We start from the raw sequence: 24,193 nt of genomic DNA, 5'->3' as shown, positions 1-24,193 counted from the left end.
GTGGGTTTATCAGCTAATCATTCTCTGAATCCGAATAGTTCCATTTACAAGCATCCATTTTATACTATTAATCATGATGAGTTGAAGATATCACTCCTCACACCATATGTATTATTTTTGGTTCCATCTTTTGTTTATTATTTTGGTTAAGAAAATACGCCTTCATACACAACAATCTAACGTGTGGACTACTAATTGGGAAAACAAAGTCAAAGGAATGTTTTGCAGGGAATCTTTAACAATATATAGTCTGTCAAACTCTCTCATTCAATGCATACAATTTATAATATTTCTAAATTAAAAACCCAAGTTTGAATTTTACATATTTAATCTCTTCCTATTTATTTTATTATCCTTTAATTAATTATTATAACTTCTGGTTAGAGTTTTCAGGCAGACATTAATGAAGACACTGGAATGGGTAAAATGAGGAGTGTAGTTCCAGGGCCAGGGCCACCAAACTAGCTACGATGACAGAATATTAGCAACATAAAATATTGAAGAGCCAAGCCAACTACCTAGAAAGCCAGCTTTTGTTGTCCCTCTAAATTCCTTAATTTTAAAACGAGACACCATCGTTTTCACTAACCAGCGTGTGGGATTCTCAAACCACCATTGCTTTCTCCCTCACGAGGTCTTTATAAATAGGACCCCAACAGTCAGCCTCGAGCAATAAAAACAAAACCAATAAAAGCCTTCCCCAATCCAATATGTCAGCCACACCATTTGTTTTCTCCGTCCTAATCCTTCAACTCCTCTTTGCCTCACAACCATGTCACCGTTTCCTCGCTGCCGCCGCCGACGGTCGATGGCAACTTCTACAAAAAAGCATTGGCGTCTCCGCCATGCACATGCAACTCCTCAGGAATGACCGTGTTGTTGTGTTTGATAGGACTGATTTTGGCCCGTCCAAACTGCCGTTGCCAAATGGGAAATGCCGCAATGACCCATCTGACACTGCTCTCAAAGTGGATTGCACGGCTCATTCAGTTGAGTACGATGTTCTAACCAATACGTTCAGGCCTCTCATGGTTCAAACCGACGTTTGGTGCTCTTCAGGGGCTATCATGCCGAGTGGTAATTTGGTCCAAACCGGTGGTTTTAATGACGGCGAACGACGGGTTAGGACTTTTAGCCCATGCAGCACCTGCGATTGGCAAGAGACACCAAATGGATTAGCGGCCAAAAGATGGTACGCCTCCAACCATATCTTACCAGATGGAAGACAAATTGTTGTCGGTGGTCGGAGACAATTTAATTACGAGTTCGTTCCTAAAACTATTACTGCCAACACGTTCAGTTTGCCTTTCTTGTTGCAAACCAGTGAGAGAGGAGTTGAGAACAACCTCTACCCTTTTGTGTTTCTTAACGTTGATGGGAACTTATTTATTTTCGCCAACAATCGAGCTATTTTGCTTGATTTTATGAAAAACAAAGTAGTGAAGACGTATCCAACAATTCCAGGCGGCGATCCAAGAAGCTACCCGAGCACTGGTTCGGCCGTTTTGCTTCCACTGAAGAACTTGAAAGCGGCAGCCATTCAAGCTGAAGTATTGGTTTGTGGGGGTGCTCCAAAAGGATCTTATGTTCAAGCTGTACGTGGGAAGTTCATTGGAGCCTTGAATACTTGTGCTAGGATCAAAATAACAGACCCGAATCCGCAGTGGGTCATGGAGACCATGCCTTTAGCTAGAGTTATGGGTGACATGATATTGCTCCCGAACGGCAATGTCTTGCTCATCAATGGAGCAGGTTCAGGAACAGCAGGATGGGAATTGGGTCGGAACCCAGTTTTGAACCCGGTGTTGTACAAGCCTGATAACAAAATTGGGACACGGTACGAGACACAAAATCCGACAACCGTTCCACGTTTGTACCATTCCACAGCCGCATTGCTTCGTGATGGCAGAGTTTTAGTAGGAGGAAGCAATCCCCACGCATTTTACAACCTCACGGGTGTTCTTTTCCCTACTGAACTAAGCTTAGAGGCATTCTCTCCGGCATATTTAGACACTAAATTCAACAACATAAGACCCACAATCACTGCTCCAAAGTCAATGTCCGGAATCAAATACGGCACAAAATTAACTGTTCGAGTGGTGATTACCGGAAAAGTAGCTAAAAACCAGGTGTCGGTAACAATGGTGGCGCCGGCTTTCAACACACATTCATTCTCTATGAATCAAAGGTTGCTTGTACTTGGAAACGACAAGGTGGCGGCTTTGGGGGAAGCAACGTATGACATTGATGTCACGACACCACGTTCGGGTAATCTTGCGCCGTCAGGATTTTATCTTTTATTTGTGGTCCATCAAGGCATTCCCAGCAAAGGCATTTGGGTCAAATTGCAGTAGCAGTAAAGAAAAATGCTTATGCTTTAGTCTAATATGTTCATATAGATTTTATCTTCCCGTATGTATAATCTGACATAGTATTGGTTGCTTTTATAGAACTAGTATATACCATGTTGTATCAATAAATGTCCTTTACAAACAAAAGTGTGTATTTACAAAGGATTTGAATTTATCATATTCACTTTGTGTTCCAACACTCACACACAAGTCCAAGGACCATAGGTTTTAATTATTCTTAAATCTTCAATTTAAACATGTATGGAGCCTAACTCGAAGGGCGTCTTAATGGGTTCCCCCTAAGTAAAAGCAATGGACTAATTTATTCACAGCACGTATAATATGGTGTCCATAAGCCAAAAATGGTGATTGAAATAGCCAGTAGGGGTCATCGTGGCTTTCTATAAAACATCCCTCGATCATTTTCATGTCTAAAACATGATTGTTGCAGCTGTTTTGTGTTCTCTACTTGTTTCAGTTCTTTTACTTACAATGGCATTGATTACTGCTTTAGAATTCTCCATTAAAATGTAGGGTTTAAATTACACTAAAAGCAATGGCTTACTTGTAGCTCCAAGATCAACCAAAAATAATGTGGGGGCATTATGTTTACCTCTTATAATCCATCTACTCTTCCTTGCAAGCAAGCTTTTTGTGGAGAAGTTAGGATGAATAATGCACTAATCCATGAAACCACTTTAATCACTGATCCTATTTTATGTCAAGATGATTTAATGGAAACACCAGTCATTTTCGGAGTTAATTGTTTTATTGCATATGCCATCTTTTGATTGTTGTTGAATAGGATAAACTTAAAGGTTGATAATGACAGGACTGAGAATTATTTTAGATTCACACTTAGACTTTCATGCTTCTGTGTCTGCAATGCTCCTGGCTTCAAACCGCCGCTGACGACCGCCTTTTGGCGCCAAAGGAAACCCCTCGCTCTTCCTATCCAATTTCCATGGTTATCCCTGTAATATCCTGATTTTGGGCCTAGTTAGAATAGTGGTTTCGAGACCACAAATCTGAGATAGAAAGAATTTTTTTTATAATTATTTTGAGGTCTATGATATGATTGCATGATTGTGTGAAAATTTCGTGAAGAAATTCTATGCATAAAGTGCTTAATTTGAAATTAGAGACTAAATTGAATAAATTGAAAAACTTGTGTTCTAGAAGCATTTTGCATAAAATTGAATTAGATTATTAATTAGAGGTCCTTACAGAGCAATTTGACCAATTTGTAAGTCTATGGACAAAAATTGGACATGGATGGAATTTTTGGAAAGTTTAGTAGTAAGGGCATTATGGTCATTTAGATATTAAATGAAATTATGTAGTATAGGAAGTTGTAGATAAAACGGAATAAAAATGAGGTATCGAGACCTCGAATTCATAAACCGAGCCATAAATATTTTTAGAAATATTTATGGAGTGTAAATAAGTTAGTATTAAAGTTTCGTCAAGAAATTTTAAGGTTTCGGTAATTAATTAGGTGAAAAGGACTAAATTGAACTAAGTGCAAAATTTGTGAGATGTGATTAAATAGCTTAAGTATTTAAAAAGATGGATTTAAAGAGCAATTAGACCCAAAGGTTAATGGCTGGACGGTTTGGGTATGAAATAAGCAAGAAAACAATGTGAACAAGGGGCAAAATTGGAAATAGCATAAAAGTTAGTAATTAAATAATGATGTAATTGAAAAATCTAGACATTTCTTCATCTTTCTCAGCCAGAAACGCCGTAGCAGGTCTCCTATGCTGGTTTTTCATATTTTTGCACCATGTAAGTTCAATTTTTACTTTTTCTTAGTAATTTTTATATTTTTGTGACTTTTACAATTAGGTCCAATCATCTAATTCATTAGTTTTTGATTTGGTGGATGAAATTGGAAGTTCCCTGGCTGAGTAAGGGAAGTTTATGATGAATTATTATGAAATTGAAGTTCTAATTTCATATTAAGGTTGTTTTATTAAGTCATTTTGATAGAAAATGGTATTTAGGACCTAATTGTGAAAACAATTGTGAATTAGATGTTGGTGTTGAAATTCAGAATATCAAAGGTTGTGAAATAGTTTATAATGATAAAATAAAGTGTTAATTGAGAAAAATTAGTTCAATTTATGGGTGAATTGAGTAGGGACTAAATTGTAAAAACTATAAATTTTGGGGTAAAAGTGCAATTTTAAAATTTGAACAGCATAAATTGTGAAGTGAAATAGAAATCAAATAAATTCTAATGAGTAGAAATAATTTATATTATAGATCAAGAGAAACGAGATTCAAGTCGTGATCGAGGGAAAAATAAAGTTTACGAGGAATAAGCTCGATTGCTAATATTTTATATCGAGGTAAGTTCATATGTAAATGTTGGTAACATAGTTATTATTTTAAATGTTTTGATGTTATTTAAATGATATGATAATTATTATGAGATATTATACTTGTGATAATTGTTTGATAATATGTCAAATTATATGATATACTTGGAAAATGTGAAATACTACCGAGTATTGGTATCGGCATTCCGTAGAAGATGGTTGAAACACATGATTGGGAAAAAGGTCCCGTTGAACCTTAGGAATAGATTAGGATACAAGTGACATGTCACTGGGATATTTAGGCATCCGAGCTCGTTGAGTTGAGTCCGAGTTCACTTATGGATGCGAATGTTCGAACTCGTTGAGTTGAGTCCGAGTTCGTGAGATGTAACTAGGCATCCGAGCTCGCTGAGTTGAGTCCGAGTTCACTTATGGGCGGGTTACATGGTAGCTTGGCTACATATGTGGCACTTATGTACAAACTTTCCATGTATCCGAATTATATTCGATATGTTCAACGGGTAAAATTCTACTCAAATAGAGGAATACTCGAGATGAAAGGGACGTATTGATAAATGTTGTGAAATGGATACTTTGAACAGGTATGTACTTAACCCTCGGGTTGAAAATACACTAAAAATAGTGGAAAATGATCATGAATGAGTAATTTAGCTTTGACAGATTTGAGTTACTGCAGTAGTGTATCTTTTGAAATTCACCATAAATTGTGGAAATTGAGTTAAGGGCTGAATAAAATATGAGATTAAAGCCTGATGAGTCTAGTTTCATATAGAGGAAACGGTGCATGCAATTGGATTTTATGTTATAAGATATTTAAATTGTTGTGAGACAGAGTTTGAATGACTTCGAGATCCCCTGTTCTGATTTTAGAAAATCATTAGAAATTGTACAAAAATAATTATGAGTTTTAATTTATATATTTAAAATCCTTATCGAGACATTTTCAAGAGGGATAGACAGAAACATCATCCAAGTCCCGAATTATGAGATAAATAATTTTTAGTGAAGAGAGATCAGAACTGTTGGACAGTGAAACAGGGGAAACTTTAATGAATAAACTGGACTAAATGGCTAAACCAAAAATTTTGGAAATTTTATGGGAGAAAGGTATATGAATCTAGTTTCAAGGAAAATTAACGGAACTTAATTTGGAGTTTCGTAGCTCCAGAAATAAATTATTTAGTAAATGTATCTCGATAAAACAGTTTAAGCTGAGTATGTATAATTGTACAATTGTGGTGTTTTATCTTAAAAGCATGTTGGTAATTGCTTATTAATTTCATATGGACTTACTAAGCATTTATGCTTACTCCCTCCTTTTCATTCCTTGTAGTTTTGATAAGCCAGCTCGGAAATCGGGAACGGTCGGAGGCCCACTCACACTATCCATATACCATCTTGGCGTAATGGCTTGTATATTTTGAGTATGGCATGTATAGCATTATAATCATTTTTAATATATGGTCTTATGATATGGATATTGAGTGGTATGGAAATGTTTGGTAATGATTAGCCATTGGAATGGCTAATCATGATCATATTTGGTGTTATATATGCTAAATTGCTATCTAATCCATGGAAACCATGAAATAGGCAAAATTTACCATAAAATAGATCCAGACAGCAGCAGTGATGTGAGTTTGAAAAATCATTAAAAATAGTAGAGATACAATTAGATGATGAATAAAATATGGAATTGAAGAATTATTAGTCTATTTTCATATGGATGGAACAAAACAGGTATATGAGTTATATTTTATGAGAAGTTTAAATTTTTGTGAAACAGGGCCAGAGCGATTTCTGGATCCCCTATTCTGATTTTGGAAATTCACCATAAATTGTACAATGATAATTAGAAGTTATGCTTTATATGTATAGATTCCTTATTGAGTCTAGTTTTATTAGACACAAACGGTATAGTCATTGAAACTCTGTACAGGGAGATATCTGATTCGTAATACATAGAGGTCAGAGTACTCTAACCCTAAAACAGGGGAGACTTTAACTAATAAACTGTACTAATTGGCCCGACCAAAAATTAAAATAAAAAATTAGTAGATAGATATATGAGTCTAGTTTAAGGAAAAATTTACAGAATTTGATTTCGAGTTTCGGAACTCAAGATATGAATTTTTAAGCAACTATGACGCAGTTGGACAGCTTGTCTGAATTTGTTTAAGTGCTCAAATAAGTTTAGTAATGCCTCGTGCTCGACTCCGGCGACGGTCTCGGGTAAGGGGGCATTACAATCCCCGCCTAAAATTATTAAAAAGCTCAATCGATTTTTAACTCAGTTCAATATTAAAATATTCGCTTAGATTTTGATTCAATTTTCTTGTCTAAACCGATAATCAACGAGTTCTCAATCTAACTGATTCACCAATTAATCCGATCCCTACTAACAACTATAGCTAATGTGAGTGGTGAGTAATAATTTTGGTTCAAAATAGTGATGTAAAGAAAGCTGAAAATGATCACCAAGGTATAATAAAAGGTTGGGGGTAGCAACATTTTATTAAAATATTTTTTAAAATTACTTGAAATTATACAGATTTAAAAAAAATTTAGAAAACTATTTAAAAGTTAAATATTGTTAAAATTTTAAATTTATTACACTTTTTTTATAAAATAATTTTTATATAAATTTTGCTATATTTACCTTTTTTTGATAATTTTTATAATTTCTAAAATACAAATTAAGCTCTCCATGTCAACATTTCTTAACGTCAAGTGTCAAGTTAATTGTCACATCATTATTTTTATGCCAATTATCAAGTCACACGTAACGTTAACTTTCACGTCATTAATTAATGTATACGAGACTTTTTTGTCTTTTTAATTATTTTTATAAGAGTTTTTAAAAGAGTTTGGTTCGAATCTATTACCTTTTTTTGTGAAAAAACAAAAATACAATAATCAATTAAACTAAATCACTAGGGCGTCTCACAAACAACTTTAGCCCTTCTTCTTTGTCAAAAGCTAATTTAACCATTCAATCAACTTCTCTATTTTCCTCTCTTGGGATATATTGTAGTAACTAGTGGTCGATGGTCTTCAGATGTTGATAAATTTGTCTGATTAAGGCCGAGTTGGAATTCTTCGAATTGAACTCCTTTATTGCTTCAATGACTTCCAAACTATATGTTGGCATCAATACTCTGTCACATTTCCTTCCTTGTAGTAATGACAAGACATCTAAAATACCCAATAGTTCTACCTCAAATATAGTACATCTCTCCAATCTTCTATTAAAACCTATAATCCACTCCCTCCGTTCATCCCTCAATACTCCCTTCTGCAGCAGCATATCCTGAATCTACCTTAAGCAAACCATCAGTTCTTAAATGCACTCATTTACCCATCTGATTCTATTTCCACCCCCATCACTTGCCCAACATTAGAGCTTACCTTGGGAAGGTGCCCATACTCTTAGGCGCAACTAAACGACCCCTTGATAATTTCTTCTACACTCTATGGCGAACTTTGGAAAATATAGAGATTCATATTTTTCCAAATACGCCAAGTAACTAGACCAAAGAAGACTGACCATTCAGCCCCTCCAAAGACCAAATCTTGATGATTCTGCAAATTATTCAAAAACCATTCATGCAAATCACTGGAAAAGAAAAACTCTTGTTTCTCAACTGGTACAACCTGAGTCCAAACATCTTTCGCTAATCTACAGTCTCTAATAGCTTGGATGATATCCTCCGAGACTGACCCACAAATAAAACAAAAATCATTACTCAATACCTTGTCAACACCTTTCTACTTGCGTAAGCAAATGTTGCTTAAGAGCCAGCCAAATAAAAAGACGAATCCTCTGAGGACCTTGAAATTTCCATGACATCTTCCACAGTTCATCCATTAGATTCCACGTATCCTACTTCACCACCTTATAGGCACTTTTGATAAAGAATGACCTTAACGAAGTACCCGCCCAAGCCACTATATCTGCACCCACTAAGGGACTTGGGGGAAGTATGCTCACAATACGGTCAATAATCTCCTTTGGTAACCAAATCTGAAAGAGATCAAAGTTCCAAAATCCATTCTCTATGACCATCTCCTTAAGCACACAGTCCTTATCAATATTAACCCGAGTTGGGATAAAACTAACAAGAGACCCAATTCAATGAACCCACCTGTCCTTCTAACATCTTATGTTATTTCTATTTCCTATAGACCAGAGAGTGTTTTCACGGAGAAGAGGCCAAATCTTAAAAAGAGCTTTCCATAAAAAGGAACAATGTCCCTTACAAATACTCAAAGTAATATCTTATTCCATCCTATATTTTGTAAGGAGAGCACAAACCCACAAGAAATTAGTATTTGATAGCATATTATACTCCAATTCTAACATAAAAGAGGTACTTTGATCCGAAAACCGTTGCAACCGAAGCCCTCCACAAGCCTTTGGTTAACAAATTGATTGCCAATTAACAAAAGCCAACTTATTGCCCCCTCCAAAATTCCCCTATATGAATTGTCTAGCAATACGTTCAATCTCTTTACAGATACATCTTGAGATCATCAATGATTACATGAAGTAACTAGGAATTGTGAGAAGTACTGACTAGGCTAACGTGACTTTTCCAGTTAAAGACAGTTGTCTTGCCTCCCAACGCTGAAGCTTGGCCTTAACTTTCTCCACCACAAATCTCAAGGAGCTATTAGTGATTCTTTCATGGAAGAGGGGAACTCTTAGATATGAACCAATATTCAGAACATGACAAAATCCGAGGACACCACACAGTCTCCCCCCTGAACGTCATCACTGCCTTTAGAAAAAGAAAACATTTGTTTTATGAGCATTGATACGATGCCCAAAAAAGCCACAGAAATTATCCAAGGTTTCCTTAATAAGTTTATCTTGTTCCAACTCAACTCTAGCGAAAATAATCAAATCATCCACGAAAAATAGATGGGAAAGTGCAAGTCTTGATCTCGACAATCTAATTGGAATCCATTTGCCAGAGTTAATGGATGAATGAATTACCTAACACAACCAATCCATGCACAGAATGAGCAGATAAGGTGAGAAAGGACAATCTTATCTATTTCCCCTAATTGGCTTGAACATTTAAGTCGAAACGTTATTCCACAAGATTTGCATAGTTGTATTCATAATGGCTGACATTTAATATTCAATGCATGTTTAATCATCATTCATATTACATTTCATCTATTAATATTTAAAGCATGTTTAATCATCTTTCACAAGTTGATTTTCACATTTTATATAAAGTGCTACATAAATTTTACACATTTGAATGGTAATGATCATTGTATTGGACATTAATGAATGAAACAATAATGGAATAAATCTTAACACTTTATTAATACTTAAACCAAAAATATATAAATCTTAGATTTAATTAACTATTCAGTATTTTAATTATTCATATATATTTTAATATGAATTTAAACAAATAAAGTGTAATATGTATCAAACGCAAACTGTTTTTTTTTCTTATAAGTTCTCATGTCATGTACGATGCACACATGTTAATTTTTAAATTTATTAAATAATATTTCTATAATTTTTAAAAAATATATTTGCTAATTAAATGATAATTAATTTAATTTATAATAAAAAATATCAACTTTGAAAAACAATTTAAAGAATAAAATAACGAAAACAAAAGGGCGAGAAATAACCAAAAATAAAATATTAAATAATTGGATAAAGTAACATGTCATTTGAGTGAAAGTCAAAACTTCATCTAAAAAAATTCTTCTCTTTTAACATTTCATTATCTATAAATTATAAAAATTTTCAATTTAATTTCTAAAATTCTCGATAATGGATATCCTTTAAAACATTCTATCAATTTAATGTTTATCGCTATAATGTAAAACAAGATTATTATAAATCAAATTCTGGATGACAAACCCCGACATTCAAAATGTTGAACAAAGCCCTCAGATCTCATAGCTATATCAGGTCATTCGCAGTATTAACAAACTGGTTTTCATTAAAAGAATTTACCAATCATCAGCTGTGAGAAAAAAGAGATGTAAGAACAAGAGAAAAGAAGGATATAGGTAAAGAGAGAATTATAGATAGAAAGCAGAGAAGATAAGAGTAACAGAAACAGAATGAGAAAGAGAAACAGAAACAGAGGAAGAAAGAAAGAAAGATTGAACAGATGAAGATAGTAAATGCTCTAACACGAAAATCAGTCCTACTGCTCCATTCATTGAGTTTTCCATCATTGGGCAAATATCCATTTTACTAAAATTTACTTAAGCTTCAATGTCTCTCAAAACCTCTGTTAATCGAGATTAATACTCTGAAATTCATCTGTCTAAGCACCACATTTAAAAAAAACAGAACAAAAACTAAAACTAAAACTAAAACTCAGTTGTCAGTGTCAGATATCAAGATCTCATCCAAAAAACTCAGACAGGGATAACTGATTCAAAGATTTCTCATCATACACAGACAGAACTGAAGTAAAAACACTTAAATAAGATAATATGAATTTTATTTTGTTTTTAAAGAAAGCCTCAGACCGTCCTAGTTCATGAGTTTCTACAAATTCATATAGTAGAGATAGAACTGCATTTCAGAAAGTCAAATAGTTTCATCATTGGCTTCTTTCACAAATTGCAAGCAAAAGATTAAAATCAAAATAAATAAAGAAATAAAGAGGCATCAGATCTTCCTATTCAAACAAACGAAATCATGATACTCGCTTTTGAAATTTTTCGAGTATTCGATTCGAATGTTCATCATTTGGCCTCCATTTTGATAGAAAATAAGTAGTGCAACGTTTAGCAGCAAATGGAGAAAACAAATGAACAATTTATCGGAAAAGATGCAGGTTGATGATGAAAAAACCTAGAGATCAAACAGATGGCTGAAGAAACTAAGATGGCGGCCGACGCGCTAAATGTGAATTAGGGTTTTGCAATGATGCTCTCGGATCCCGACCTCGTTTTATAGACAGTTTTTCGGTGCGTTTTGGGGAGGAGAGTTTTATAAAATTACTGGACGGTGACGAGTCAAAGCTAACAGAGAGAATATGGGGCCGTAAACTAGGGGACTAATCTTCTTACACTGGGCCTAAAAGTTTCAGATCAAGTTTGATTTCAATTAAAAATCAAAAAGTTGTTTTTATTTCGAGATAAATATTAAATTTATACTTGAACTTTAGTATAATGTATAATTTAATATATTAATTTTAATTTAATGTAATTATATATATGAAACTTAAACTATAGTTTATATGTATGATGAAGTTTTGGATTTGATTCAATTACACATATTTAAATAAATAAATATATTTATTTTCGTATTAAATTAATATAATTATTTGTGTATGCAATATATCGATGTAAAATGATATTTATTCGATAATGTTGTTAGTGATTAGTGAAATTTGAATCAAATCAAAACTTCATATATAAAGTCACACAAAACCAAAATTTATGTATAATACTACATATTAAATCAAATTTTATGTCTAATTTTAATATTTATCTCTTTTATTTTAAAATTAATTTAAAAAAAACTCCTCTACATTTTTTCGATTTCTAATTAAAAAATATATTTAAAAATTATTGTAAAATAAACGAATAATCAATTTAGCCTTAAAAAGAAAACAACTCTTAATTAATTTCTTAATTGAGAAGTAATAATCATTTAAGCTCTCAAAATTATATTTTTGGTAACTTTATACTACCTAGACAGTTGACATGGCTAATTAAGTGGCAGTTAGAAAAATATTAGAAATGTTAAAAATATATATATAAAGATAATTTCAATAGTTTAAATGGTGGTTATTTTTTATTAAGACCTTAATTGTTTTACGATTAAATATTTAATTGATTGTTTATTTATTTATAGAGAAAATTTTAATTTGTATATATATTAGATAGATAAAAATCCTACCATTAAAAAATAAATAAATAATATTGAGTCACTAATTAAAAGATAATACCGTTTTAATTAAAACTAGCAATTAATTAAACTTTTAAAATTACTTTTTCCATTGAAGTCTTGACGCTATTAATTTTCCGTTGAGTAGATAGATAATGTGATTGCAATTTAAAAAAATATTTTTAAAAATATCCTAAAAACTATTAAATGTTATTAAAATTTATAAATAAAATTACAAAAGAAATATGAATATATCTAAATAATTTTTATGAAATTATAAAAAAAAACTATAAAAAATTGTAAAAATTATAAAAATGTGTCAACCAACTCAAAAATTATAAATAACAATCAACTAAGCCATCTAAATTATCTTTTTATGTTGAAGTTTTGACCTCGTTAACTTTGAGTCAATGTTTTTAGAATTAGGCCACTAGTCAAATTGGTTGGGTTGTCGGTTTTTTTGTCTAACCAGTACAATCAGTCCATCCGATTCGGTTAAATAAATCATTAAAAAATTTAAAATTTTAAAAATAAAAATCTAGTTTAATCGATTTCTTGTTTGATTCAACTAGTTCGTATTGATTCCTAAATCAATCGATTAAATGCCCTTCTCTTAACCGGTACCCTCATCAGTTCCCGATTCGATCGATCGGTCTGGTCCAGTTTGTAACAGCCCGATTTTGGGCTTAGTCAGAACAGTTTCGGAACCACTAGTCCGAGGTTGGAGAAATTATTTTTAATATAATTTTATGTGTTATAGCATGTTTATATGAGTACATGGAAATTTTGGTGAAATAATTCTAGCGATTGCATGCTTAACTGCGAAAAAAAGACTAAATCACATAAAGAGCAAAAGTGTAACAGCTAAATTTTTCAGTGGTGTCGGAAACAGTGATTCGAGATCACTAAATCCAACGAGTAAGTTTAGAAATTTTAACAAATAATAATTATAGGCCAAGCGCGAACTTAAAAGAATTATTTTTAATTAGTGAATTTTGTAATTTTAAAAGAATTAATCAGGTAAATTTAGTTGAAAACGAGGTATCCAGACCTCGGATTTATAAACTGAGCCATAAATATTTTTATAAATATTTATGGAGTGTTATTAAGTTAGTATTAAAGTTTTGTTAGAAAATTTTAACGTTTGGTTAGTCAATTAATTAAAAAGGACTAAATTGAAAATAGTGCAAAATTTATTAAATTGTGATTAAATAGTTTAAGTGATTAAAAATGAGGGATTTAAAAGGCAATTGGACCCAAATTGTATGGGCTGGACGGTTGGGCAAGAAAATCAGCAAAAAAGACAAGGAGAAACAAGGGCAAAATGGGCAATTTTGCAAATTAAACATATAAAACAAGACAAATTTGAAAAATCTAGAGATATCATCATTTTTCTTCAGCAAAAACGCCATGGGAGGTCTGAAAGCTGCTGGTTTTTCATACTTTGACACATGTGAGTTCAATTCTTACCCTTTTCTTTGAGATTTTTATGTTTTTGTGACTTTTACAATTAGGTTCAAGTGTTTAATTCATTAGTTTTTGATTTTATGAACAAAATTAAAAGCTATCATTGATAAGTGTTAGCTTTTTATGATGAAATAAAATGAATTTGAAGCTTTGATTTTGTTGTTTGATGATTTTATCAAGTAATTTCAATAGAAATTGATTTTAGGACCTAATTGTGAAAAAGTTGTGAATTAAGGTTTAGTGTTAAAATTCTGATTTTTAAAAATTGTGTAATAGTTTAGAATGATGGAATAAATGTTAATTGAGAAAAATTAGCTTAATAGATGGGCTAATTGAGCAAGGACTGAATTGTATGACCTTTGAAATTTAGAGGAAAAATGGTAATAAACATCTTGAACTAAAACAATATTGGACAGCAGAAGTAGACTAACTTTGAAAAATCACCATAAATTGTAGAAATCGAATTAGAAGATGAATAAAATATGAAATTAAAGCTTATTGAGTCTAGTTTTTCATAGAAGAAACGTGTAAGCAATGGATTTGTAAATTATGAGATATAATGAATTTTGTGAGACAATGTTAGAATAAATTCGGGTTCCCCTGTTTTGACTTTGGAAAATCACCAAAAATTTGAGAAAATTAATTAGAGTCTCAAATTTATATGCTTAGAATTCTTAATGAGTCTATTTTCAATAAAAAACAATGGGAACATTAACCGAGTTTTGTACTATGATATAATTAATTTTTAGTGAAGAGAGGTCAGAACTATTGGATAGTGAAACAGGGGAAACTTAAATGAATAAACTGTACTAATTGGCTAAACCAAAAATTCTTAAAATTTTATGGTGGAATGATATGTGAGTCTAGTTTTAGGTAAAATTTACGGATCTTAATTTTGAGCTATGTAGCTCGAATTATAAATAATTGAGTGACTATGACTTGTGTGAACAGATTGATGTGAGCATTAATAAGTAAATTGTGAAATCGTACTTACAAGAATGTTATATACATTAAGGATGTGGACTGGAGAGGAGGAGGAGGAAAAATATATATGAATATTCAGTTAGCATGGCTAATTTGCATGTTTTAAGCTCATGGACTAAATTGAATAAAAGTAAAACTTTAGGGGGCAATTTTGTAAAAATGTCAAAAATGACTAAATTGAAGGGAATAAATTGTTTTATTATCTAAATTAATAAATTGAATGAAATTATCAATTTAAGATTGGGTGAAATTTGGGAAAATGGTAAATTACCAATATGCCCCTAAATCTTGGTATTTCTGCAATTTAGTCTGGTAGGTTCGGATACCCTGAATGAGCATGTAAATATGAAAATTTAAGTATTGTATCGTGTTTTATATGATATTTTGAATTGAATATATGAAAAGGATGTTACATGAAACATGAAAATGAATACTAAATAATATAAATTAATTGAAATTATTTTGAAAATTTCGGTAATGCCTCGTATCCTATCCCGGTCTCAGGTACGGGTATGGGGTATTACAAAAAGTTTTGTTTTTCTAGCAAATGGTATTAAATAGCTAGAGAATCATAATTAGGGGTCTTTAAAGGGAAAATAGACCTATTTCAATAGGGGTGGTCAGCATAGGGACAAAGATGAATAAAAAAATCAAATTCGGTGAAGTTGGTAGCCTATTTTGACTAGAAAATGAGACTAAATAAAACAAAAGACTTCATCTTTTTCACCCCTTCTTTCACCACCGAAAATTTCAGCCATTTTAGGGGTTTTGGAGCTTCAAAATTTCAGCCACTCTTTACCCTTACAAGTAAGTGATTTTGATGGCATTTCTTAATATTTTTTGTACTTTTGAGACCCTTGTAGCATAATCTAGCTAATGAGGGACTATTTTGCAAAATGGTTGAAAGTATAGGGTTTTGCCATGAGAGAATTTATGTTGTTTGCTGAATTTTTATGGAAGAAAATGAATCATGGTTGTTAAACAAACAACTTTTGTGAAGTAGTTTTCATGAAAACCCTAACTAAGAACCATTTTGCATAAGTTATAAATTATGAGGTAAATGTGTGAAATGATGGGAATTGTGGGCTGTTTCTAGTATAAAAAGAATTCAGCTAGGCTTGGTTAGTGAGAAAATTTGATAAAAATCGATTTACAAGCCTAGGGATAAAATCGTAATTTTGTGAAAGTCTAGGGGCAAAATGGTTATTTTGCCAAAATAAGATTTATGAAATGCATAAATTAATATGATGATTAAATTAGTAATTTTTTTATCATTTTAGATCAAGAAATACGAAATCCGGACCTAGACTGAGGAAATGCCAAGCTAGTAGACTAAAGCAAATTAGTCATCCACTTTTTGTATACCGAGGTAAGTTGTACGTAAGTAAGACAACTTTATCATTATTATGTGTTGAATGATTAATTTTGATTAATATGGTTGAATTTGCTTATGAATAATGCATGATTAAATTTAATATAGTAGAGTTCCGATTGAACCTAGGAATATATTGGATATCTATGCTATGATATTTGGGTGATATGTGTGCCAGTATAAGACCATGTCTGGGACATGGCGTCGGCCACGATATGAGAGCTAGTGTAAGATCATGTTTGGAACATAGCATCGATGATGTTGTGAGAGCCAATGTAAGACAATGTCTGGGACATGGCATTGGCATTGATGTGTGTACTAGTGTAAGACCATGTCTGGGACATGGCATCGGCCACAACATGAGAGCCAGTGTAAGACTATGCCTGGGACATGGCATCGGCATTGAGACTAGAGCTAATGTAAGACCATGTTTGGGACATGGCATCGGCCTCAACATGTGAGCCAGTGTAAGACCATGTCTGGGACCTGGTATCGGCAATTTACCCTATTATGTGAAACTTGTCATATATCATTTAGTATTCCGAATGGTTTCACGGGTTATTTTAAAAGCTTATGACAATAATATGGAATGATATAATCACGTTGTGAGTGGTACAGGTTCTTATTCGAAACTTATGAGATATGAGTCTAGTTACGTTGCCTTGATGGTAAGAATGACGTGAATAAGTTCTAGCTATGAAAATGATCTTGGGACGATATTGAAATCTTTGGTTTATACTTGTGATATATATATAAGCAGGCAGTGATATTTACTCATGTTCACTCAAGAATATTGTGTTGATTTATAATATGTATGGTTGATCTTGTTACTTATTTATATGTAACTTACTAAGCTTTATGCTTACTCCCTCTCCTTTCCATTTTCTTATAGTGCCACCAAGCTAGTATCGGGGATCAAGGGACGTCGGAAGCATCAATCACATTATCACCTGAAACTTTGGTACAACTAGTTTAATATTTTGATTTTGGCATGTATAGGGACTTGAATCTTTTGTTTAGTGTATTGTTAGTTTAGCCACAAGAGTTGGCTCATATGATGGATGTGATATTCATTTTCTATAGGCCATTAATGTTGGCTAATATTGATTATTATTAAATGCATTTGATGCAAATTTCTTATGGTTGTGGTTGATTTGGTTATATGTGTTAGGCTTTGATTGGTTTTGGTTGATATTGTGTAGGTTGGTGTAAGTAAGGGTGGCAAAAAGGCTTGGTAAATATCCTTATTTTTGTCCACACGAGTAGACACATGGGCGCGTGTCTAGGCCGTGTATGACACACGGTCTACCCCATGGGCGTGTAGTCCGGCCGTGTGTCCTCTGCACCTCAATTTTACAAGTCAGTATGCATGGTAGTAAACAAACGGGTATAGATACAACCGTGTGGAGGACACGGCCTAACACACAGGCGTGTGCCTTGGCCGTGTGCCCTTAATTGGTTGATGACGTCAGAAACAGAATGTCAAGGTTTTTGTACACAGGCCGAGACACGGGCGTGTCATGGCCGTATGAGGGACACGGGCCATGAACACGGGCGTGTACCAGGCTGTGTGAAAACCCCTGTAAGTTCGAATCGAAAAATAAATCTACACGGGATAGGGACACGAGCGTGTCTAGATATGCCCAGGCCGTGTGAACCACACGGGCCTTCAGCACAATCATATTAAGGCGACACATGGGCGTGTCACTTTTCCATTCAGGCGTATGCCTTGTTTACCTTGAAATTTTTCAAAGTTTTCTAAAGTACTCAGTTAAGTCCCGAATCTTTTTCGAAATGTGTTTTGGGTCTCATGGGCTCGTATTAGGGACTTTATGTCCGGTTTTCAAAAAGTTTTAATTTAGACGAAAATTTATGGCACGAAAATGTTTGTAAGCATGTGTTTAAGTACGATAACACCTCATATCCTATTCTAGCGTTGAACTCAGGTAATGGGTGTTACACAGTTCAAATAACTTTGCTTTGAGCTGATAGGTGAATGGCATGGTTAATGATGTTGTTGATAACATGGCAATTGAAGGTAAAAGTATCATGGAGGCCCTATACTAGGAGTTGGATTGCATTTTGCCCCTTGTACTTAAAAAATGGGCGAACTAGTCTCTATACATTAGATTAAAGAGGAAATTGATATTTTCTGATAGAAATTTCATCCATTTATGTTGTTAAAAACTAGCGTCGTTGACGCAATAATCAGATAGTGACATGCGACGTGCCATATATAACAAAAATGGATGAAATTTTTAACAAAAGATCTAGTTTTCTTTTTTATCTATAAGGATTAACTTGTCATTTTTTTAGTAGAAGGGGTAAATTGCAATCTAGCTCCTAATATAAGGGCATGCATTGTACTTTTATTGCAATTGAAAAAATATCTTTAAAATTCAATATATATATGCATAGTAAAATTAAAAACCATTAAAATTATAAAAAAACTAGAAAGTGTATAAAAATAAAAATAAAAACTATAAGTAGTTGAGCTTAGGGGCGAGGCCAAAAAATATTTTAGATGAGTTAGAACTAAATTATAAAATTTTTGAGAGATCTAAATGTAAAATTATCATGTACTAATTTATAATTTCACTATTTTGAAGGTACTAAATATATTTTTTCACATTTAGGGCCAAAGTACAATTTTACCATAGATTAATTTTGTGACAACCCTAATTTGACCCTAGTCGGAAAGTGGTTTCGGGACCACAAAACCAAGTTATAAAAATAATTAACTGTTAAATTCTGTGTTTATTATATGTGTAAATGCATGTGTGAAAGTTTCATGCTTTAATCTGGTCATTTGTATGTGAAATTTATAAGATAGGACTCATGTGATAAAACTTGAAAGTGTGATAGGTAAATTTTAAAGTACCAAATAATGCATGAAATGATGACATGAGGGATTTGCATGTCAAATGGACCAATTTTGTTTAGTGGCCTGCCATAAATGATGGTTGATGTATAATATATGTTTTATTTTAGTATTATAATAAGTGATGGCTTTATTTTTGAAATAAATTAATTAGTAAAACAATAAAAGATGACAAAAAAAATGGATGTTCATCTTTTATCTTGATTGCCGAAATTGGGGAAAGAAAATATTGAAGAAAGAAAAGGGGGAAGACTTTCGGTCATTTGAAGGCTTAAGAAGGTTAGTATATTGTGTTAAAGTTGTGAAATTTTAGCTTGTTTTAGGTTAATCATCATGGTTCTTACTTAGCCCATGCTAAATTTTAAATTTTGATGGATGGATGAGCATTCGGCTATGGTTATCAAAGAAGGAATTTGATTATTTCCTTTAAGTTTTGATGAAGAATGTGTTGAGAAAAGAAATTGATCTTGCTAAAAATATGAATTTTTAATGCTCATATATGTAATAGCTGAAAATAAAAAAAATGCTTGATGTCTTGAACAAATGTTGTTTCGATGTGTTGAATTGAGTAAATTAGATGATTGAACACCTAAGGATTCGACATTGTTCATGATTCTTTTATTTAGAATGTGATTTTGAATGTTATGAGTATTGGAATGTAAGTATATGTGTGCTCGGTCATAGGAGTTTGATATGAAGCTTTGTTAGGTTTGAGTGATGAATGGCCGAATGAGCTATAGGCTATGTAAGGATGAATTTTGTATATAAGTTGTGTGTATGGCTTTATTAGTTAATGGCATTCGGTATTATTATTATTATTATTTTTATATATATGTACATTCGGTCTTTGGGGGTAATAAGATGAAGTTAAAATGTTAAAGAATGTTTCTAAGACTTGTTAAGTCGTTGTGACCATTGCCGAATGTATGTTTGGTTAAAGGAAATTTTCAAATCGTTTATGAATGTGTATGTGAACTAAATATTTAATGAATATTCGGCAAAATGGGGTTAAGGGTTAAGTCATAAGAATTTTGGGTGGTATTAATATTTGGACATTAAGGTTATATGTACTTTGGCTATGTGAGTTAGGTGTTAAGTAACCTAATTATCTTGATAGGTATATATGATTTGTGTTTTGGTTGCATAACTATGTTTGGTTAATAATATGAATGTAAAGAGTTGTGAATTAGTATATTGTAATAAATCTGCTTGAGACAGCAGCTGTAATGTGATTTTGGAAAATCACCATAAATTGAGGGAAATGAGTTAGAAGCTGAATAAATTATGTAATTAAATCTTAATGAGTCTAGTTTCTTATAAAAGAAACCGTGTAAGCCAAAGAATTTCCGATAATGAGATATTTGAAGTGATGTGGGACAGGGTCAAAATGACTTCTAGATCCTCTGTTCTGTTTTTACAGAATCATTATAAATTGTACAAAAATGGTTATAAGATGAAGTTTTCACGCTTAGACTCCTTAATGAGTCTAGTTTCAAATGAAATAAACGAGAACATATTTTGAATTCTGTACAATGAGAAATTTGATTCGTAGTGTAGAGTGGTCAGATTAGTCAAACAGTGAAAGAAGGGAAACTTTAAGAAAAATTTGGTATTGATTGGCCAAACCAAAAATTCTGAAAATTTTATAGATAGAATATATATGAGTCTATTTTCAGAGAAAATTAACGGCAATTGATTTTGAGTTTCGTAGCTCCAGTTATAAATGATTTAGTGACTGCTGCTCAGGAAGACAGCTTGCAGTGAAATTATAATTATGTGGTAAACATTAACAAAAATTTGTTAATGAGTTGCTTATTGATTTCTTATAAGCTTATTATGATCTGTATGTGTGAAAGTCGAATAATGACTAAGTTTTAAATTGATTGAAATTTTTCGGCATTGTTTTTGTGTGATTGACTGAGTTTAAGTCGGGCAACACCTCGAACCCTGTTCCGGAGAGGGATACGGGCGAGGGGTGTTACATTTAGTGGTATCAGAGCTATGGTTTAGTCGGCTCTCGGACTAACATAGCAAGTATAAGAGTCTAGATGTACATGCCATAAGTAAAGCGTGATAGTGTGATATCTCCCGGCTCTTATAAATTGTTTTGCTCAGGTAATGATGTGTTCCAACCGAGCTATTATTAATTGATCCGAAAATACTATTGAACTGATTGTGATATATTTGTGATATGACGGAATTGAAAGGGAATGAGTACGATCGTTCACTAATGAATTCACAGAAAAGATCATGGTTGGACCATGGCAATACACGAGACAGATGAGCTAGTGTAAGACCCGTCGGGGACGTGGCATCAGCTCGACTTGTGCTAAACATAAGACCTATCTGGGATAGGCATTGGCACAGCCCAGTGAGTGCTAGTGTAAGACCTATCGGGAATAGGCATCAGCACGGGCAGAGCAGAACTAGTATAAGACCATAGTTGGACTATGGCATCAAATAAGCGATGTACTCAAAACCGTAAGACGTTTTCTGATTTGATAAATATTGACAAGTGATCAATACTAAATGTGGAAACTTGATAAGACATTATTGGTAATTTGAGTAAGAGAAATGAAAGTGTGAATTGTGATAAATTCACTTATGTTTTTCTAATATTCACTTGAAATAAAGTTGCGTGTATTACTGAGATATGTGAAATTGTATCTGTAACGAATTGGAAATTTGAAATGTTTGAATCAATGTGCGTAATATTATGATGAGTGATAAAGTTATCTGTGTATACAAATATGAAAGTTCCATTCGAGGCTTAACGACCCCACCCCCTTATCAGTGTTATTATTATAAGATTTCATTGTAGTATGATCGGAATAAATTCAAGGATAAATTCATACGATGTTATTCTTCTATTTCTATTGAATGGTATTCCATATTATAAAAGTATATGTGATGTGATAGTTCAAAATGAGTTCAGAGTAACATTTATTTGATTTTGGATATCTGGACATATAAGATTTCTGTTAATGTTATTATTGTTCTGATATGGAATAAGTATACAGATGGATTAATGGTTATGTAAAGGATCTTCATATGAACTCTGATTGTGAAATGTTTGTTTATCTGGGTTGTAATAGATTATACAAGTATATGGAATAAAAGAAATCAGTGGTATTATAGAAGTGGTTGTGAGATAGAATTTCTATCCAAATTGAATAAAAAATTTTTATTATTTTCTAAGAAAGATCTTATTGGATTATGATTTATCATCTGACGAGAAAAGATCGATAAGATGGGGTTTGCATGTGCAAGGTTTTATTTGATGAAGTGACTAAAGTATCTATGATGTAATCTGTTGCTGTAGACCAAAGTTCCGAATTTTTGGTAAAAAGAGATACATGTGAATAATGGAAAATTATGATTCCGAGAATTTTACGAAAACGTTTTTAGAGTGGAAACTATTTCTTCTGGTAAGATTTTCGGGGACGAAAATTCCAAAGGGGGGGAGAGTTGTGACAGCCCTAATTTGACCCTAGTCGGAAAGTGGTTTCGGGACCACAAAACCGAGTCATAAAAATAATTAACTGTTAAATTATGTGTTTATTATATGTGTAAATGCATGTGTGAAAGTTTCATGCTTTAATCTGGTCATTTGTATGTGAAATTTATAAGATATGACTCATGTGATAAAACTTGAAAGTGTGATAGGTAAATTTTAAAGTACCAAATAATGCATGAAATGATGACATGAGGGATTTGCATGTCAAATGGACCAATTTTGTTTAGTGGCCTGCCATAAATGATGGTTGATGTATAATATATGTTTTATTTTAGTATTATAATAAGTGATGGCTTTATTTTTGAAATAAATTAATTAGTAAAACAATAAAAGATGACAAAAAAATGGATGTTCATCTTTTATCTTGATTGCCGAAATTGGGGAAAGAAAATATTGAAGAAAGAAAAGGGGGAAGACTTTCGGTCATTTGAAGGCTTAAGAAGGTTAGTATATTGTGTTAAAGTTGTGAAATTTTAGCTTGTTTTAGGTTAATCATCATGGTTCTTACTTAGCCCATGCTAAATTTTAAATTTTGATGGATGGATGAGCATTCGGCTATGGTTATCAAAGAAGGAATTTGATTATTTCCTTTAAGTTTTGATGAAGAATGTGTTGAGGAAAGAAATTGATCTTGCTAAAAATATGAATTTTTAATGCTCATATATGTAATAGCTGAAAATAAAAAAAATGCTTGATGTCTTGAACAAATGTTGTTTCGACGTGTTGAATTGAGTAAATTAGATGATTGAACACCTAAGGATTCGACATTGTTAATGATTCTTTTATTTAGAATGTGATTTTGAATGTTATGAGTATTGGAATGTAAGTATATGTGTGCTCGGTCATAGGAGTTTGATATGAAGCTTTGTTAGGTTTGAGTGATGAATGGCCGAATGAGCTATAGGCTATGTAAGGATGAATTCTGTATATAAGTTGTGTGCATGGCTTTATTAGTTAATGGCATTCGGTATTATTATTATTTTTTTTTTATATATATGTACATTCGGTCTTTGGGGGTAATAAGATGAAGTTAAAATGTTAAAAAATGTTTCTAAGACTTGTTAAGTCGTTGTGACCATTGCCAAATGTATGTTTGGTTAAAGGAAATTTTCAAATCGTTTATGTATGTGTATGTGAACTAAATATTTAATGAATATTCGGCAAAATGGGGTTAAGGGTTAAGTCATAAGAATTTTGGGTGGTATTAATATTTGGACATTAAGGTTATATGTACTTTGGCTATGTGAGTTAGGTGTTAAGTAACCTAATTATCTTGATATGCATATTACAAGGTATATATGATTTGTGTTTTGGTTGCATAACTATGTTTAGTTAATAATATGAATGTAAAGAGTTGTGAATTAGTATATTGTAATAAATCTGCTTGA

The 24,193-nt window shown here is 32.5% G+C and overlaps 1 protein-coding gene, 2 non-coding genes and 1 pseudogene across 3 annotated transcripts; 1 reads left to right on the top strand and 3 right to left on the bottom strand.

The window, feature by feature from the left end:
- Nucleotides 1–413: 413 nt before the first annotated feature.
- Nucleotides 414–2,529, top strand: LOC107957586 (aldehyde oxidase GLOX). Its single transcript, XM_016893125.2, has one exon. The coding sequence runs from the start codon at nucleotides 711–713 to the stop codon at nucleotides 2,352–2,354; it is 1,644 nt and encodes a 547-aa protein (XP_016748614.1). The 5' UTR covers nucleotides 414–710; the 3' UTR covers nucleotides 2,355–2,529.
- An 8,537-nt stretch (nucleotides 2,530–11,066) lies between these two features.
- LOC121230182 (uncharacterized) lies at nucleotides 11,067–11,146 on the bottom strand (annotated as a pseudogene).
- Nucleotides 11,147–11,206: 60 nt separating this feature from the next.
- Nucleotides 11,207–11,297, bottom strand: LOC121230190 (small nucleolar RNA snoR20a). The gene has a single exon (XR_005928137.1). It is a non-coding gene; the product is annotated as a small nucleolar RNA snoR20a (small nucleolar RNA).
- A 57-nt stretch (nucleotides 11,298–11,354) lies between these two features.
- Nucleotides 11,355–11,432, bottom strand: LOC121230189 (small nucleolar RNA snoR64a). Its single transcript, XR_005928136.1, has one exon. It is a non-coding gene; the product is annotated as a small nucleolar RNA snoR64a (small nucleolar RNA).
- Nucleotides 11,433–24,193: the final 12,761 nt, after the last annotated feature.

This window comes from Gossypium hirsutum, chromosome A05, assembly GCF_007990345.1.
Source record: "Gossypium hirsutum isolate 1008001.06 chromosome A05, Gossypium_hirsutum_v2.1, whole genome shotgun sequence".
NCBI lineage: Eukaryota > Viridiplantae > Streptophyta > Magnoliopsida > Malvales > Malvaceae > Gossypium > Gossypium hirsutum.
Note: the sequence above shows the minus strand (reverse complement) of the source record. Positions and strands in the feature narration are given on the sequence as shown.

What these genes read in the sequence shown, in the direction of transcription:
- LOC107957586 (XM_016893125.2), top strand. Translation starts at nt 711, where the DNA reads ATGTCAGCCACACCATTTGTTTTCTCCGTCCTAATCCTTCAACTCCTC.